Raw genomic sequence first — 18,957 nt, 5'->3', positions numbered from 1 at the left:
TTGAACTCAGGCATCAGGAGGCTTTTTTGTTCGCTTTCTTCTCACAGCAGCCTAAGCCCATTCGTTAGGCTGGTGGAACAAAAAGACACCCACATAAATTGGCGACTTCACTGGGGACCAGGTTGCCATTTCACTGATGCCTCCGAAGAAGAAGGCCAGAAGCAATACCATGGCCTCCCAAGATGGGCCCGACCATGGTGATTCTGAATCACGACAGAATGCCTCTTCTAGAGAACAAGAACGTGCAAGTGAGGGAGCTTTTACCCTTACAGACCTCATCACGGCCATCCAGGCTATGGGGGAAACCCAAAGGGAGATGATGGACACCATCAAGGAACTGAAGGGCTCTGTCTCTAAGCCAACTGAAGAAAACAATGGGCACCCACAGGAGGAGTCTGCTGCCGTTGCTGGAAAAGGGTCCGAGCAGAAGGGGCCATCTTTTGTCACTCAGGAGGATGTCGTTGCCATGCTGGAAAGAGAGCTTAACCGAAGTCAAGAAGATTGGAAGTACATCCCTCAGCCACCATATCCAGCGAGCTTGCTCCAGCAGCCGTATCCTAAAGGCTATGAGGCACCAAGCTTTGTTCTTTTTTATGGGAGAAAAGGGAGTCCAAAGGAGCATGTCAATCGCTTCGTTGATGCTCTGGGACCACATGCTGGCGATTATAATCTCCGGCTCCGGGAATTTTCGAAAAGCCTCACCGATCGTGCTTACACGTGGTACACCACTTTGGCATTAGGCTTCGTTCGCTCATGGGAAGACTTGGCAAGCAGGTTCTGCAAAAAGTATTTCCAGCATGAGGAAAGAGTCACAACCACTCAACTCAACAACACTCACCAAAAACATGGGGAGGATCCCGTGGACTTTGTGCGCAGGTTCCGGGACTTGGCCTTGGACTGTTATGATGAGAAGGACAAGGAGGCACTGGTCGAAATTTGCATCAGCAATGTCGTGGCAGATTATAGAGTTTATTTGGAGAATATTGGCATCAGTCAATTTTCTCGGCTGCTGGAAGCAGTAAGGAAGATAAGCATGTCTGTCAAACTAGCTGGGCAAAGAAGCTGGAGAAGTGAGAAGAAGGAGACGCATCAGACATTGGCTGTGGATGATAAATCATAGGGTGACTACAACTCACGCAAGCGAAAGGATAGGGAGACGTATCCGCCATTGCCATGCAAAGATGAAGAGTTTCACGCTATCCTTGATACAATGATAGCGGATGGTGCAATCAAACCTCTTAGGCCCTACAAAATTCCCACTAGGGAAGAGAAGAATGATCCTAGGTACTGCCGCTATCACCAGTTCGTGGGGCACCCAACCACCGCTTGCCAATCTTTAAGAAGGATCTTGCATGCTAAAATACACGAGGGAGTTCTTGAGCTTCCTTCTAGGAAGCAGGCCATCGATGAAGACCCCTTGCCAAAACGAAGGGGAAAAGAGATAGTTGTTGTTATCACATGGTCCGGTGACTTGCTCGACGACGATGAGGCATGCCACCCATGGAAAAATGACCCGAAGCCACCCGAGGCTATTTGGGAGCCTTGCGGGAATATGGAGAAAGCTTATTGGTGCAAGTATTCGAAACCTTCGAGCTATAATACCCCATGGCCTCTTGCTGATGGATGGGATTATAGCATAGGCGATGAGGTGTTCTCGATGGATGTGCCGGAAGAATACCACTTGGGGGCTTCGACTACGCAGCAGGAAACGGCTGCTGTGACCTTTCACAGTCTTATGGAAGCCGAAACGAGCGTAATGGAACGTTATCTAAGTTTGAAGCAGGGACCCACAGCCTCACAAGTCCTCCAAAGGAATCCAAAATTCAAGTCACTCTTTGACCAACTCGGGTTTGGGCCCCAAGCGAGAGAAGCAGCTGTTGTAGCTCTCATGAACATCTCTGCGAGATCTGATCCTCATTGCTTCACTGCTCAACCACAAAGGCCGTTCTTGGGAAACGACAATGCTATTGTCTTCACAGACGAAGACATGGAAGTTCCGTATCCAGATCACCGAAGACCACTTTATTTGGAAGGACAGATCAACGATGTGTTTATAAGGAGAGCTTTGGTAGATACGGGCTCCTCTGTTAACATATTACCTCTGTCTGTGCTTATGGCAGCTGGTATTCCATTATCCAAAATCGTGCAATCCCAAACAAGCATCAGCGGCTTCGAAAATAAGAGTGAGGTCACAGTCGGGTACATGCAAGTAAACCTGAAGGTGGGGCCAATCAGATCACTTACCAAGTTCTATGTGGTGGATGTCGATGTGGCTTACCACGCTTTACTTGGAAGGCCATGGCTCAACAAGCATAAGCTCGTAGTCTCCACTTACCATCAATGCGTGAAGGGAAGGATTGGGCTGAGACCACTTCGCATACCTGGGAATCAAGCACCGTTCAACAAAAATGAAGCTCACTACTCCGAGGCAGAATTTTACACGGAGAGCACAGGTGCTGGAAGCGGCCCATCTAAGGATTTCGGAACCTACCTACCATCATGGACTGAAATTCGTGATTTGAGCAACGAGGAACTCATCACCATTGTTGATCGAGAATGAAAGAGACACTCGGAAGTCAACAACCATGCCTACGATCGTCCTCAATGCTCGAAAGTAACGCTGCCAGATGGGCGTATTGTGTACCGCTTATGACGGGATTGGGGGCTTAACCATGTCTTATGGGAAAGCCCCGAGTATGGAGAAGAAGTAATGCAGACAAGCAACCATAAGGACAAGGTACCCGCGCCTTGTGCCTTTCAGGAACCTATGACAGCACCTAGGCATATGCAAGATGGCTCGACTGCAGTAGCCGAGCAGCTGGAAACGATTAATTTGAGCAATGATCCCTCTGTCCAGAGGCCCATCTCCATCAGTGTTCACTTAACAAAAGAGGAAAAGGAAGCTTTGGTGTCGTTATTAAAAGAATTCCGAGATGTGTTCGCTTGGAGCTACGAGGAAATGCCTGGCCTAGATCCAAACTTAGTCAGCCACACTCTGAATATCGAGCTTGGTACAAAGCCTGTCGTGCAACCAAGAAGGAATTTTCATCCTGAAATTGAAATGCAAATCAAGGTAGAGATCGAAAAGCTGCTGGCCGCCGGGTTCATCAAACCAATCAAGCATCCAACATGGCTGGCAAACATTGTTCTCATGAAAAAGAAGACTGGTGTAATCAGGGTGTGCACGGACTATCGAGATCTCAACCGAGCCTGCCCAAAAGATGAATTCCTGCTTCCCAATATGGATATTTTAATTGACTCAACCTCAGGGCAAGGCTTGCTGTCATTCATGGACGAATTTAGTGGTTATAACCAAATAAAGATGTCGCCCAAAGATGCTGAGAAGACAGCCTTTCGAACGCCATATGGGAATTTCTACTACACAGTCATGCCATTTGGTCTTAAAAATGCCGGAGCCACTTACCAAAGGGCTATGACAGCTGTGTTCCACGACATGATGGGAAAAGAGGTGGAAGATTATGTGGATGACCTTGTGGTGAAGTCAAAAACCAGAGAAGGCCATCGGGAAGTTCTGAGGAGGGTGCTGGAAAGGTGTCGGTTATATGGGTTAAAAATGAATCCGAAGAAGTGCGCATTTGGGGTTTCATCCGGGAAATTCTTGGGGTTCCAGGTACACTAGCGTGGCATAGACGTGGATCCCGAAAAGACTAGTGCCAAAAAGCCTATTCACAAGTGCAACAAATAATCGCCAAGTTGCCTACAATGAGGGCACCTATTCCGGGGCTCCCACTCAAACTTTATCTGGCTGCCACAAATACAGCGGTTGGGGCTCTGCTAGCCCAAGATGATCACAAAGGGGAGGAGAGTCCCATTTATTATGTGAGTAGACAATTGAGAGGTGCTGAAACGAGGTACCCAAAAGCCGAGCTCATGTGCCTTGCTCTTGTCTATGCTGCGCAACGCCTGCGACATTACTTCCTTGCTCACAAGCTGCAGCTCATAGTGAGGTCTGACCCAGTAAGATACTTGCTCACAAGGCCGGTGCTATCAGGACGTCTTGCACATTGGCTGCTACAACTATCCGAATTTGATATCGCGTGCATGACTACTAAGGCCATCAAAGGACAGGCTGTAATTGACACGCTGGCCGTATTTCCTGAAGAAGAAGAATCAACGCTTTCTGAGGAGGTTCTGGGGGAGCTGCCGGAAGTAGTTGCTGTTGTTACAGAGGAGGAACCATGGACCCTTTACTTCGACGGTTCTTCTACATCGAATGGTGGCGGAGCAGGTGTGGTGCTCATTAATCCCGAGGGACAAGCTACGGCCCTCTCATTCAAACTAGATTTTCCATGCACAAATAATGCGGCGGAGTATGAGGCTTCCATTATGGGAATGTCCACAACAAGAGAGATGGGTGTAGAGAAGATCAAGATCATTGGGGACTCAAACCTGGTGCTAAGTCAGTTGCAAGGAAATTTTGCTGTAAAGGAGGCGACATTGGCACCATATCGTACAATTGCCGAAAAAATCATTAATTCTTTCAAGCAAGTCGTGATGGAGCACATTCCCGGGGTCACCAATAGATATGCTGATGCTCTGGCCACATTGGGATCGAAGCTCTCGTTTGTCAAGGAACAGCCTAACATCACTGTGATAAAAAAAGATTTGTCTGTAGTCGAAGCAATGTTCCAAGAGGTGCTACCGGAAGCAGAAGATGATTGGAGGAAGGCTGTGAAGGAGAAGATGAGCAAGGGGAGCGACATCAAAGAATTAAAAGATTACACGATCATCTTTGGGGAGCTCCACAGGCGCCTTCCAGGGGGTATTTTAACTCGGTGTATAGGAATAATAGAAGCGCAAAGAAGGTTGCAAGAGGTTCATGACGCCACCTGCAGCTTGGAGCCAGTGATCAGTTTGTATCGGCGTCTGCAACGTAAGGGCTACTACTGGCTAGAGATGAAGAAGCAAGCGGCTAAAATCCAATCCAATTGCCCCACATGTTCTACAATACCCTCCATCGAAGAATCTTTCACTATCTCCTTCGCAGAAGATTGGAGAGCTCCTTACTTAGCATTTTTTGTCGAGAGGACTCTACCAACCAATCCCAAGCTTGCCTACAAGCTCAAGAAGACGGTAAAAAGGTATTTCGTAGATGGGTCGACACTTTACCGTAAGGGGTTTAATGGCGAGCCATTGAGATGTTTGGGAGAATCAGAGGCACGTCAAGTTCTGCAAGAGATACACGCTGGAGAATGTGGAGAGCACCAGGGAATGAAGAGGCTTCACCGGCAGCTGCTGAGTTTTGGGTACTATTGGCCTACCATGAAGAAAGATGCACATGACTTTGTCAAAAAATGCCACACATGCCAAATTCATGCCAATCTGAGTCACAAGCCTCCCACATTGCTACAGGACATGCGCACTCCTTGGCCTTTTCATACTTGGGGGCTTGATTTAATTGGAACGATCCATCCTCCTTCTGACGGTTACATATGGATCCTCACTGCCACGGAGTACTTCACAAAGTGGGTCGAAGCAATCCCTCTTCGAAAGGCCACGGGGGCTGCCGTCTCAAATTTTATTCGAGAATACATTGTGTGCAGGTTTGGAATTCCATATAAAATGGTGACTGACAACGGCACGCCTTTTGTTAACAAACAAGTGAGCTCGACGCTTAGCGGCTATGGTATCAAGCATCGCCGCTCCACGCCTTATTACCCGCAGGGAAATGGTCAAGCCGAGGCTACGAACAAGACCATATTGAGGATTTTGAGCAAAATGGTATACGAGTACGAAGGAGGTTGGAGCGTTCACCTGCCGGATGCCTTGTGGGCTTACCGCACCTCTCCAAGAAGCGCTACAGGTTTTTCGCCTTATTCTCTTGTGTATGGGTCTGATGCCATCTCACCTGTGGAAATCACCATCCCCACGGCCAGAGTATCGGCTGTCAATGATCTTGAATGGGATATGAAGTCATGCTCAGATTGGCGCCTATTAGACCTCGAAGCCGCCGATGAAAAACGAGCGGAAGCCGAAAAAAGAACAGCGCTTTACCACAAAACCATTGCCCAAGCTTACAACAGGACAGTCAAGCCGCAAGCCTTCAAGCAAGGAGACCTCGTGCTAAAAGTCGTCGAGCAAGTGAGAAGACAAATATCGGGACCTTCCAAGTTTGTTCCACAATGGGAAGGACCATTCGCAGTCAAAGAAGTTTACAGCAGCGGCTATTATCGCTTGGTCTCTGTCAAAGAAGGCATGCTAACGGATCCCATCAACGGGAAGTGGCTCAAACCATACTACTGCTAAGTTAGTTTTATATGCTGCACTTTCGTTATGGCATTTCTTTTCATTTCAGATATGAACTCCTTCTATGATTTCACTTGGTATTTTGGAAAACTCTTGTATGATGCACCACTATGGTAGCATGAGCTTTGCAATGAAAATGAAGGAGTATTTTGAAAAAGAGAGCCTGCTTCTGAAATATTACTTTATGTGTCCCAAAATTACTTTGCACCAAACACTATATATATGTACGTATATAGAATAAATAAAATAAATGATGAACACATGCTACTTAGCAGTAAAACATGCCAAGCAAAGCCACTTGGATGGGATCCCGAACTATCAAGCCCAAGCAAAATAACATCAGTATGCAAAGCCAAGCTATTACAAAAAGACATGCATCCTTGAAATAATAGAACAACGAAATCATGCTTCTCTTTCGGCAAACAGTCGGAATATGCGAGGTATCTGGGAATTTTTACAAAAACCATGATCACTAGCCTGGTCCCTTCAAAGCATGACAAGAAAGTGTTTTTCAGGCTTAGTAGTTAGGCAGGCCATGCAAATGAAATTTGGGGAATTCTACTAAAATTTTGGCAGCACATGCTTTATTTTTAAAGATATTCAACCTGTCAGGAAATCTCAAACGACCTCAAGCAACTCACAAGAACAAAATTCCACCAACCAGGCAGCATATGTATATACCAAACATTGGTTACAATGTGTCTCCAGCGTCTAAAAAGAAGAAAAACATAGGATCCAGCAGCTGGAAGGCAGCAGCATTACAGCACAAGTGTTGGAACATCAAAAGGAAATACAACCCAGGCGAAGCTAAGTTATACAAGCTAGAGGTAATGTGTTCTTCAATGTGTTGGGCCAGTCAATTCCACGCCAAGCAAAAATGATAACCTGCAAGACAAGGCAAGGGTGAATGTTAGGAGAAATAGATAGGCACTGAATAAGATTACTAAAACAAAAAGAGAGGAAAGAGCATGAATAAGAAAGGATGAAAAGTCACGAACCTCAAAACCATCGGATAAAACTAAAAAAGGACAGCAGAAGCCTTGCTGGAGGATCTGGTTACTGCCTCTGCCACACAGTCAGCACCATCAGCGGAAACTCTTTGGGCAAGGAGGAGGGCGCGCAGTTCCCCATGCTGATTCTCCAGCTCACGTTGCTTGAGACTCAAGGCCTCTGCCGCCGCTCTTATTTCATCGGGGCTGGGAGACGACTCCATGCTATGAACAGCCCGTGCCCCGAAGACAGCACGTGCTAAATCGCGCATCAGGCTCAGAAGAAAATCTACCCGAAAGCCCAAGGTCATGGCCTCACAAACCGCATCCCGCCAGCAAAGGAGTCTGTGGTCCGTAATATCCAGCAATTGCACGGTATCCATTCCATGGAGCACTAGGCCAAGGGTCCGGAAGGCAGCACACCGCGAGAAGGAAGAAGTGATGCTATTGATATCCATGAAGTCTCCATATTTGTCTATGAATTTCTCCAAAATCGCAACTGTCTCGGGATAAACAAGAGCTCCTCGAAACGTTGCGTAGCCATTAAATCGATGACAAAGTGGCAAGAGCTCATCTGCAGATCGAAGGACCTGGACTCCACTATCAAAGAAGGCCCAAAAAGCAATAAAGGACCGTTCCCACTCCAGCCAAGATGTGTTAGATGGGTGCCCTGCAGGAATGACCTCCGTAACAATATCATTAGGCGAGGCCTCCTCATCGATAACAGCTTTATCAAATGGAATCAACGGAAGAGGTGCTGGAGAGCTCGAGCCTGGTATCCGGAGAAGCGGTCGAATGTGGGATGAAGTGGGCAATGTACCATGAAAGGTAAATGTCTTACTCCGGAAAGCTACTGGAAGAGCGGGCGAAAGGTCGGGCTCCAGATTCCTTTGAAGGAGGTGTTGGATGATGGACGACAATGGACTCGCGGCCTGGGACATAGATGTTTTGTCTGGAGAGCTTGCTGGTACTATGGTAGAAGAAGACTCGGCAAGGGCTGCTTCAACCAATGAATCGAATGTGCTGGAAGAAGAAGGTACCACAGGCACAATTGCCATGCCATGAACAACATGCCCAACTAAAAAAAAAAAAAATTTTGAAATGGGCAAAGGAATGAACAAGTAGGATGGACAATGGGGTACCTCCTGGGCACTCTGTGTAGGATCAGCAGCAGCAGCAGCAAGGTTCGGGTCATCAGTAATGTCGATAATCTGCAAAGAAAGGAGCAAAGGGTAGATAAGCAGCTCACGAAACAAAGAAACAAAAGAAAACCAGGGCATGAGGCGTGTCGGGTACCGATTCAATGCTGATGTGACGCACACTGCTATCAGTAAAAGCATCCGAGCCGCCCTGCTCTTCCGGGTAGCTGCTGGAAAGCACAAATGCATCTTCAGCATGATCATGGTAATCACCCTCGCCAAAATCCTCACGAGTAGCATCAATATCGCCAACATCTTCTTGTTCCGGAACGCTGGCCTCAGTCTTGGTGGCATCATCGCCATCACTATCATCATCAATGGTCACCACAGCCTCGTCTCTGGAAGCCTCGCTATCGCTCGTACGAGCCCTAGTAAACCGTGCATGTAGGATACGCATGCTACGACGTTTCAGAGCCACGTCGAGACTCACAGGGGCTGCACTGCTTCTCTTCCTCTTCCTCTTCGGGGTGGTGCCCCTTTTTTCTTAGGAAGAGAAAAGTGGAAAGGTTAGATAAATAAATAATTAAAAAAAAAAAAAAGGCAAGGCGGGTAGAAGAAAGTAGTCAGCACTTACTGTGAAGAGGGGTGGTCTCCAGCGTCTTGCCAGTACAGCCCTGGCTCCCGGATACAGCAGGTCTTGAAGGCTGTGAATGTGCCGGGGGAGTTACTTCTTTAGTTCGGGGAGGGCCGCTCGACGCCACCTTTGGAATGAACCTCTTAGGTTAACCTGCGGTCTGCTCCTTCTTCGCGCTCAGCTTCTCCTCCCGTTTCTGTTTACCTGACGCCGGCCTTGCCTTTTTTCCGGAACTACAGGGGCTATGTGTTCCTGGTTTTTGCTTTGGCTTGGAGAACTCCCCGACAATGTCACCACTTTTAGAAATAAAGGGAAGGTTGCGCTTCACGCTTAAGAGAATTGCTTTCTCTTCTGATACTAGACCAGCAAGGCGAGCGGTAGTCGGAGCCAATCTGTCACAAGGGGAGGATTGGAACTCGCGCAGGGAGGCAAGGCAACGGTTCCAATAAGCTTGATAACTAGGTGAGAAACCACCAACCCTTCTCTTGCCGGCTAGGAAAGGGGGCCTAACGCTGTCCGGTATGTTACGATTACTCCAAAAGATCCTGTGAAGCGGGAAGGGGTCGCCATGGTTGGGATTGGCTGGCACGCCCTGGTCAAGTCTAAGCTGTCGTCTGACCCGGTGGGGTGAGTAAATTACAGAGATTTCTGAGTGGCTGTCACCCAAAGTGGGCAGTGGGAGGCATGCGGCATTCAACAGGGAATATGTTCTGAAACAGCAGCCTTGAGGCATCACTGCTGGAACTTCAACGATGTCGTCAACGTCAGCATAAAAGGGCACAAAAGTGAAGGTGTCCGTTGAAGTACCGTACGGGCAGAAGATGAAGTACTCAATATCATCCAGCAACCTTAAAACATTTTGGCCTTTCCTCTGCATTCGCTTAAACCACCTGCAGACAAGAGGGAGACTATCCGGCATGAAAGAACCATTGCCCATATCAGCGGACTTCAGAGCATGCGAATAGGGGAGTGGGCACACATCCAGCCCCTTGAGGTGTTCCCACAAAAACACCTGCAAGAAGCTAGAATTCAGAAGAGTCTCTACGCCCATGGTTCCCGCTGCATTCTTCTCCAAAATCTGACACTGATCAAGAAGCCTGTACAAATGCCCTAGGAACACGGGGGCTAAAGGAATTGAGTCACCACGAGCGATAGCCAAGGCCAAAGGAAATACACGCTCATGGAGGCAGTCCTGGGAAAAGTCACAGAGCACGAATCGCCCAAGCCACAATGATATAAACGCAGCTAGCCGCCAAGGTCCCTACCTATCCACATCACCAAAGTACTGTATAAAGTTGCTGAAGCGAAGCGAGGTGCTGGGAGAGGTAGGAGAGCCCTTTCGCAGGACAGCAAGGGTGTCTATCTCTGCCGGAGTAAGAGCGATATCAAAAGGACTCCGATCACCGCATACAGGGAGGCGAGATATGTTTGCTACGTCCTCGAGAGTGGGAGTGAATTCACCCCATGAACATACAAAGGTGTGAGTGGCAGTGCTCCACCTCTGGACCACGTGGCGAAGCATCCGTGCCTCAACATGGATATCCCACAGCTTGGATAGGAAGATGGCGTCAAGAACTTGCACCCGGCGTAAGATATCGCAAGTAGATGGGTCCAGCAGCTCGCGATCAACCCATTCTGACCAGCTTTTACTGATGCTGCAAGGGTGCTGGAAGAATAAGGGGACGGCTGGGAATAAGCCTTTCTCAATGCAGCACCTAGATACGGAAGCAGGGTCAACTGCAGGGACGGTCTCAGGCAGTGGCTCATCGCCAACAACAGGATTCTCACAAGCTTTTTCAAGCGGCAAGAAGGGCCCTCCCGCTTTGAGACCATCATCCATGGAATACAGGTGATCCATCATGATTGGTGGGATATTAGTGGATGCCATAGTTGAGCCCACTGAGTCACGAATATCTGCAAGAGAAAAGGAAAAATGCGTAAGTTCCAGCACCTTCACGAACAGCCTAAAGACTCAGATTCTAACTATATCAAAAAAGGGGGCAGAAATAGAAACGCACGCACGCATATACACATCTCCATCGTTCTTACAATTTCATGCCAATATCATGCTCACGGAAGGACCAAGCCAATGCATTCATACAATTTCGTTTAAGAGAAAAAGGGATGCTGCTCGATGAAAGACAAATTGACACCCAAAGCATGCTTAAAATAGCTAGTTGGTGGTGTATCTCCAAAACCCAAACTTGGGCATAAAAGAAAGGGAGGAAAGTCGAACAAACAGACAGTAAAAGGGATTGAAGGAAAAAGGGGAGACATCTTTCATAGAAGATTCCCAAGGGCTGTGTGCGTGAATATCCTCATGTGAGTATCTACATGTGTATGCTCGTACACAAACGCCTACATATGGCAGCAGCGAGATATAAAAAAAGGGGGCAAGGCTTACCTCTACCCTTGGTCGTGTTTGTTCCAGCGGCTTGTCGAAAACGGAGAAAGAGGGAACCGCCTTGCAATTTTCTCTCCAAATCACTCCTTGCCCTGCGAAATAACCGTGCTAAGCCTAGCCTTTGACGAATTGAAGGAGAAGTTCGAAGAAGTTAGGGTTTTTAAAGAGGAATAGTGGCCCCTCCCAGCAGTTGCGAACGGTTTTTCTGCGCTTAACCAACTGGAGGTTATGGAAAACGCCCCTTAGCAATTTCCTGTTTCAGGAGGCCTCTAATCCTGGGTGTGAGGAAGAACCAGCAAAATCGAAGGAAGAAAGTGAGAGGTTGGGTTGCGCACGCACGGAAGAAGGAAACCAAGGACGAAAAGGGAAAAGGAAGAAGAAGAAGTAAAAGGCGGTTGGAATAAGACAAACCTGGATGAGAGCGCTTGCCTGGGAAACATAAAAGGCTGCTGGAAGATAATCATGGTAGCAGCAGACACACGAGAAGCAAGAAGGTCATATCGCTTGACATGGATTTGACTTTTGGGCTAAGTTTGATTATTCGGCCCATCTCAAGATCTGCTCATGGCCCCAATAATCAAGGGGGCTAATGTTGAGGCCCAAAAATCCAAGGGGCTAGGCCCAAGCTTATTCTCGGCCTGGTGCAAAAGAAACCCGATTGGGGCGTAATGGAAATTGTAGGATACGCTTACACGAGCCATGGGCCACGCATCGCGGCAAGCAAGCACGCCAAAAATGCAGCGGCTTCATAAATTCGCGCCCATAAACCTATCCGGTGCCATTTAATTCGATATTGGTTTAATAGGATGCAATAAAACTCAGGCACAAGCGCGACACATCAACACGCGATGCCATCATGCCATGCTACAAGCTCAAGTGGGCCCAAGCCACGTAATTATCCGGGGCTTGCTGAGAAGGTTGTGGTATGGACGGGTACGGGCAATCACAGGGCCCATTGAGGGACTGAGGAATGGAAGTTTTAGGCCGCTTGGGAGCACTAAAACTCAGGCCCATTCCTCGGGCCCAAGAACATGGGTTGGCATGAGAGAGAGAAGAATGGGGTCCAATGCCTTATGAGAACATCCCATAGGCTGCTGTAGCATTTAGGAAAATCCATGATAATTAGGATGCCCAAAAACGCATAAGCCACTTCCAGCAGCTGGACGAAAGCGTGCGGGCCGCTGGAAAGGGGAGCACCAGTAACCCCAATATTATGCACGAAGCCCAGCCTAGCATTTTATAAGAAATTCAGCATCAAGCTCCACCCTTATCAGAACCCCAAGGTAGTCAACGAGAGACCATAGCAAGAACCAACAGAAATCCGTGCGTGAAGGACAAATACCCATCGGACAAAAGAGCTCCCTCCATATCTCTTTTCCTCTACAAGCTCCATCTTGAAAACGGATAAGAAAAGCAGGTGGCGCCTCACCCTTATGGGGGTGGTCCAGCTGCGTCAAACCCTTGGAACCATGAAGGGTTCCTTACCCATGCGCTTTGGAAGGGAGGAATTCAATAAAGAAGTTATAGTGGGACGAAACAATGAAAGATGGGGAAAAAACTAAGCCAAAATTGGGGTTCTTCGCGGCTATAAAAGAGGACCTTAGCTACCCAGAAAACCAACCCAGTTTCAGAGCTCGACCAAGCTTTGCCAAGCAACCTGAAACTTACTCAAGCTTTCCAATCTCCTTCCTCCGTTGTCTTCCTCTTTTCTTGAGATAAAATCCTTCTAATTTTCCCCTGCCCGAGTCTTAATTTCTGTCCTCTATAGGAAACTCACACTTTGCCCTCTCTCTCTCTCAAAATGCTAAACTTGTGAAAGCTTAGCTCCCATGCCACAAGCTCCTCATGCTAAGTCATTAACGAATTTCATGTGTTCTTCTGGGTGTTGGTGAAAAGAACCCAAACGTATTTTTCTAAGGCTTCAGCAAGTCTTTTAAAAATTCTTTTGGGAGTCTGGTTCTTGAACTCAGGCATCAGGAGGCTTTTTTGTTCGCTTTCTTCCCACAGCAACCCAAGCCCATTCATTAGGCTGCTGGAACAAAAAGAATCCCACACTGCCTTTCAAATTGAATTGTCCAATTTCTTACACCTATTGATATGGAATCGAGCCCAAATCTTGGCAAACATCATAATATGGTGGGAGGAGTTTGGTGAGTTTTGAGTGAAATCCAATCACTAGAACTATGCAATACACCAACCACACCAATTAGGAACAAACTGCCTTTCAAATTGAATTGTCCAATTTCTTACACCTATTGATATCAGATCGAGCCCAAATCTTGGGAAACAACATAATATGGTGGGAGGAGTCATTTGGTGAGTTTTGAGTGAAATCCAATCGCCAGAACTATGCAATACACCAACCACACCAATTTGGAACGAATTGCATTCCAAATTGAATTGTCCAATTTCTTACACCTATTGATATCGGATCGGGCCCAAATCTTGGGAAACAACATAATATGGGGGGAGGAGTCATTTGCTGAGTTTTGAATGAAATCCAATCGCTAGAACTACGCAATACACCAACCACTCCAATTTGGAACGAAATGCGTTGGAACTTGAATTGTCCAATTTCTTACACCTATTGATATCGGATCGAGCCCAAAACTTGGGAAACATCATAATACGGTTGGAGGAGTCATTTGGTGACTTTTGAGTGAAATCCAATTGCTAGAACTACGCAATACACCAACCACTCCAATTTGGAACGAACTGCGTTGGAACTTGAATTGTCCAATTTCATACACCTATTGATATCGGATCGAGCCGAAATCTTGGGAAAGATCATAATATGGTGGGAGGAGTCATTTGGTGAGTTTTGAGTGAAATCCAATCCCTAGAACTATGCAATACACCAACCACTCCAATTTGGAACGAACAGCCTTTCAAGTTGAATTGTCCAATTTCTTCCCTCTATTGATATCGGATCGTGCCCAAAACTTGGGAAACATCATAATATGGTGGGAGGAGTCATTAGGCTAGTTTTGAGTGAAATCCAATCGCTAGAACTATGCAATACACCAATCACTCCAATTTAGAACGAACTGCCTTTCAAATGTTATTGTCCAATTTCATACAGCTATTGATATCGGATCGAGCGCACATCTTGGGAAACATCATAATATGGTGGTTGGAGTCATTTGCTGAGTTTTGAGTGAAATCCAATCGCTAGAACTATGCAATACACCAACCACTCCAATTTGGAACGAACTGCGTTGGAACTTGAATTGTCCAATTTCTTACACCTATTGATATGGGATCGAGCCCAAATCTTGGGAAACAATATAATATGGTGGGACGAATCATTTGGTGAGTTTTGAGTGAAATCCAACCACTAGAACTATGCAATACACCAACCACTCCAATTTGGAACGAACTGCGTTTGAACTTGAATTGTCCAATTTCTTACACCTATTAATATCGGATCGAGCCCAAATCATGGGAAACATTATAATACGGTGGGAGGACTCACTTGGTGAGTTTTGAGTGAAATCCAATCGCTAGAACTATGCAATACACCAACCACTCCAATTTGGAACGAACTGCCTTTCAAATTGAATTGTCCAATTTCTTACACCTATTGATATCGGATCGAGCCCAAATCTTCGGAAACACCATAATATGGTGGGAGGAGTCATTTGGTCAGTTTTGAGTGAAATCCAATCGCTAGAACTATGCAATACACTAACCACTCCAATTTGGAACGAACTGCCTTTCAAATTGAATTGTCCAATTTCTTACACCTATTGATATCGGATCGAGCCCGAATCTTGGGAAACATCATAATATGGTGGGAGGAGTCATTCGGTGAGTTTTGAGTGAAATCCAATCTCTAGAACTATGCAATACACCAAACACATTTAGAACGAACTGCGTTGGAACTTGAATTGTCCAATTTCTTACACCTATTGATACTAGATCGAGCCAAAATCTTGGGAAACATCATAATATGTTGGGAGGAGTCATTTGGTGAGTTTTGAGTGAAATCCAATCGCTAGAACTATGCAATAGTCCAACCACTCCAATTTGGAACGAACTGCCTTTCAAATTGAATTGTCCAATTTATTACACCTATTGATATCGGATCGAGCCCAAATCTTGGGAAACATCATAATATGGTGGGACGAGTCATTTGGTGAGTTTTGAGTGAAATCCAATCGCTAGAACTATGCAATACACCAACCACTCCAATTTGGAACGAACTGCCTTCCAAATTGAATTGTCCAATTTCTTACACCTATTGATAACGGATCGAGCCCAAATCTTGGGAAACATCATAATATGGTGGGAGAAGTCATTTGGTGAGTTTTGAGTGAAATCCAATCGCTTGAACTATGCATTACTCCAACCACTCCAATTTGGAACGAATTGCCTTAGAAATTGAATTGTCCAATTTCTTACACCTATTGATATGGGATCGAGCCCAAATCCTGGGAAACATCATAATATGGTGGGAGGAGTCATTTAGTGAGTTTTGAGTGAAATCCAATCGCTAGAACTATGCAATACTCCAACCGCTCCAATTTGGAACGAACTGCCTTTCGAATTGAATTGTCCAATTTCTTACACCTGTTGATATCGGATCGAGCCCAAATCTTGGGAAACATTGTAATATGGTGGGAGGAGTCATTTGGTGAGTTTTGAGTGAAATCCAATCGCTAGAACTATGCAATACACCAACCACTCCAATTTGGAACGAACTGCCTTTCAAATTGAATTGTCCAATTTCTTACACCTATTGATATCGGATCGAGCCCAAATCTTGGGAAACACCATAATATGGTGGCAGGAGTCATTTGGTGAGTTTTGAGTGAAATCCAATCGCTAGAACTATGCAATACACCAACCACTCCAATTTGGAACGCACTGCCTTTCAAATTGAATTGTCCAATTTCTTACACCTATTGATATCGGATCGAGCCCAAATCTTGGGAAACATCATAATATGGTGGGACGAGTCATTTGGTGAGTTTTGAGTGAAATCCAATCTCTAGAACTATGCAATACACCAACCACTCCAATTTAGAACGAACTGCGTTGGAACTTGAATTATCCAATTTCTTACACCTATTGATACTAGATCGATCCCAAATCTTGGGAAACATTGTAATATGGTGGGAGGAGTCATTTGGTGAGTTTTGAGTGAAATCCAATTGCTCGAACTATGCAATACATGAACCACTCCAATTTGGAACGAACTGCATTGGAACTTGAATTGTCCAATTTCTTACACCTATTGATACTAGATCGAGCCCAAATCTTGGGACACAACATAATATGGTGAGAGGAGTCATTTGGTGCGTTTTGGGTGAAATCCAATCGCTAGAACTTTGCAATACACCAACCACTCCAATTTGTTACGAACTGCCTTTCAAATTGAATTGTCTAATTTCTTACACCTATTGATATCGGATCGAGCCCAAATCTTGGGAAACACCATAATATGGTGGGAGAAGTCATTTGGTGAGTTTTGAGTGAAATCCAATCGCTTGAACTATGCAATACTCCAACCACTCCAATTTGGAACGAACTTCCTTTGAAATTGAATTGTCCAATTTCTTACACCTATTGATATGGGATCGAGCCCAAATCTTGGGAAACAACATAATATCGTGGGTGGAGTCATTTGGTGAGTTTTGAGTGAAATCCAATCGCTTGAACTATGCAATACACCAACCACTCCAATTTGGAACGAACTGCCTTTCAAATTGAATTGTCCAATTTCTTACACCTATTGATATCAGATCGAGCCCAAATCTTGGGAAACACCATAATATGGTGGGAGGAGTCATTTGGTGAGTTTTGAGTGAAATCCAATCCCTAGAACTGTGCAATACACCAACCACTCCAATTTGGAACGAACTGCCTTTCAAATTGAATTGTCCAATTTCTTACACCTATTGATATCGGATCGAGCCCAAATCTTGGGAAACATTGTAATATGGTGGGAGGAGTCATTTGGTGAGTTTTGAGTGAAATCCAATCGCCCAAATCTTAGTCAAAACCTCAAATTTTAATTTCCAATCATCTTCTTCTTTTAATTGATAAATTCCTTTATTAGTAGAAGATGTGGCAATTCTTGAACGATCAGTGGTCTCAACTAGACTGGGGACAGTCCATTGATGAGCTTTTTCAGCAATTTCATCCAAAAATTCTAAGGCATCATCAGGGTCTTTTTGCATAAAATTTCCATTACACATAGACTCAACAAATTGGCGATCACGGGGGAGAAGTCCGTCATAGATATAACTAGCAAGACGCCAGTTTTCAAAGCCATGGTGTGGACACAAATTCAAAAGCTCTTTAAATTTTTCCCAAGTTTGATACAAAGTTTCATTTTCCTTTTGAGAGAAATTTGAGATTCTTTTTTTAAGAGCAATCGTCTTGTGATTAGGAAAATATTTGTTAAAAAATGCTTGAGTCATTTCCCCCCAAGAACCTATTGATCTAGCCCTTAATGAATACAACCAACCTTTAGCCTTTTCTTTTAAGGAAAAAGGAAAAAAATTCAACCTTATGAAATTAATCCTATCAAGTTGAACATTGTAAAAGGTGCCAATTGCTTCTTCAAATTCCCTAACATGCACATAAGGATTTTCACTTTCCATGCCATGAAAAATAGGTAGTAATTGAATCATTCCAGGTTTGAAATCATAATTTGGCATGTTAGGTGGAAACATGATGCATGAAGGATTTGGTGCACGAATAGGATGCAAAAATGTCTCTAAAGTCCTAGGTGCAACTACTTCTTCTCTCATTTCATCATTCACAATCTGAGCATTAATCTCTCGTTCATTATTCGCAATTTCTTGTTCATCATTCACAATTGCTGCCATGCTTTCAGATTTGTTGGATATTTCAGTTGAAGAAGTTGAAGCAGAATTAACAGTTTCAGACTTTTTGACAAATCTTCCTAGATGATCTCTAGGTCGCATAAAGTAAATAAATAAATAAACAAAAACAAAAACAAAACAAAACAAAAAATTTAAAAAAAAAAAATTTTAACAATAAGATGAAAGTTGGAAAGAGTGTACCATATGTGAAGAATTTCACATAACCAGCAAACCTCTGACCAAGGGGATCTCTGTACTCTTTGACAAGCCGCTCCCCGGCAACGGCGCCAATTTGTTCGCACCACTTTGCAAAACCCAAGGGAGGTGTCGTATAGCAGTGTAGCTCGGAAGTCCGAGTGTCGTATCCACAGAGAGCGGTGTAAAGATAGCAGAGCTGAAAAAGAACAATTATGATTGAAAAGTAGATTTATGCAAGTTTTGATTTAGAGAAAATTTAATTGATTAAAACACTAAGGCATTGGGGTTCCACTTTTAACATAAGCATGCAACTCTTATTAATTTGATCCACAAAACATTTTCCATTGTAGTTGTTCAAAATAATTAAAGCTCTTTTTAATTTCCTTTAGAAGTATTCTAAGCATAACTTGTACCATTGGCAACAAACTATCAAAAAATAATCTTCATCAAAATTCTATTAATCTTTAGTAATTCTCTTCTCTTTTAAAAG

The 18,957-nt window shown here is 45.0% G+C and overlaps 1 protein-coding gene and 1 non-coding gene across 2 annotated transcripts; both read left to right on the top strand.

Annotated features, from left to right (window-relative positions):
* Positions 1–3,723: 3,723 nt before the first annotated feature.
* LOC148294761 (uncharacterized) lies at positions 3,724–6,267 on the top strand. Its single transcript, XM_088251857.1, has one exon. The coding sequence runs from the start codon at positions 3,724–3,726 to the stop codon at positions 6,265–6,267; it is 2,544 nt and encodes an 847-aa protein (XP_088107983.1).
* An 11,439-nt stretch (positions 6,268–17,706) lies between these two features.
* LOC148294760 (small nucleolar RNA R71) lies at positions 17,707–17,813 on the top strand. The gene has a single exon (XR_015835550.1). It is a non-coding gene; the product is annotated as a small nucleolar RNA R71 (small nucleolar RNA).
* Positions 17,814–18,957: the final 1,144 nt, after the last annotated feature.

Source organism: Prunus avium, chromosome 4 (assembly GCF_965620075.1).
Source record: "Prunus avium chromosome 4, drPruAviu1.hap1.1, whole genome shotgun sequence".
Taxonomy (NCBI): Eukaryota; Viridiplantae; Streptophyta; class Magnoliopsida; order Rosales; family Rosaceae; genus Prunus; species Prunus avium.
This window is presented reverse-complemented; position numbering and strand designations above follow the sequence as displayed.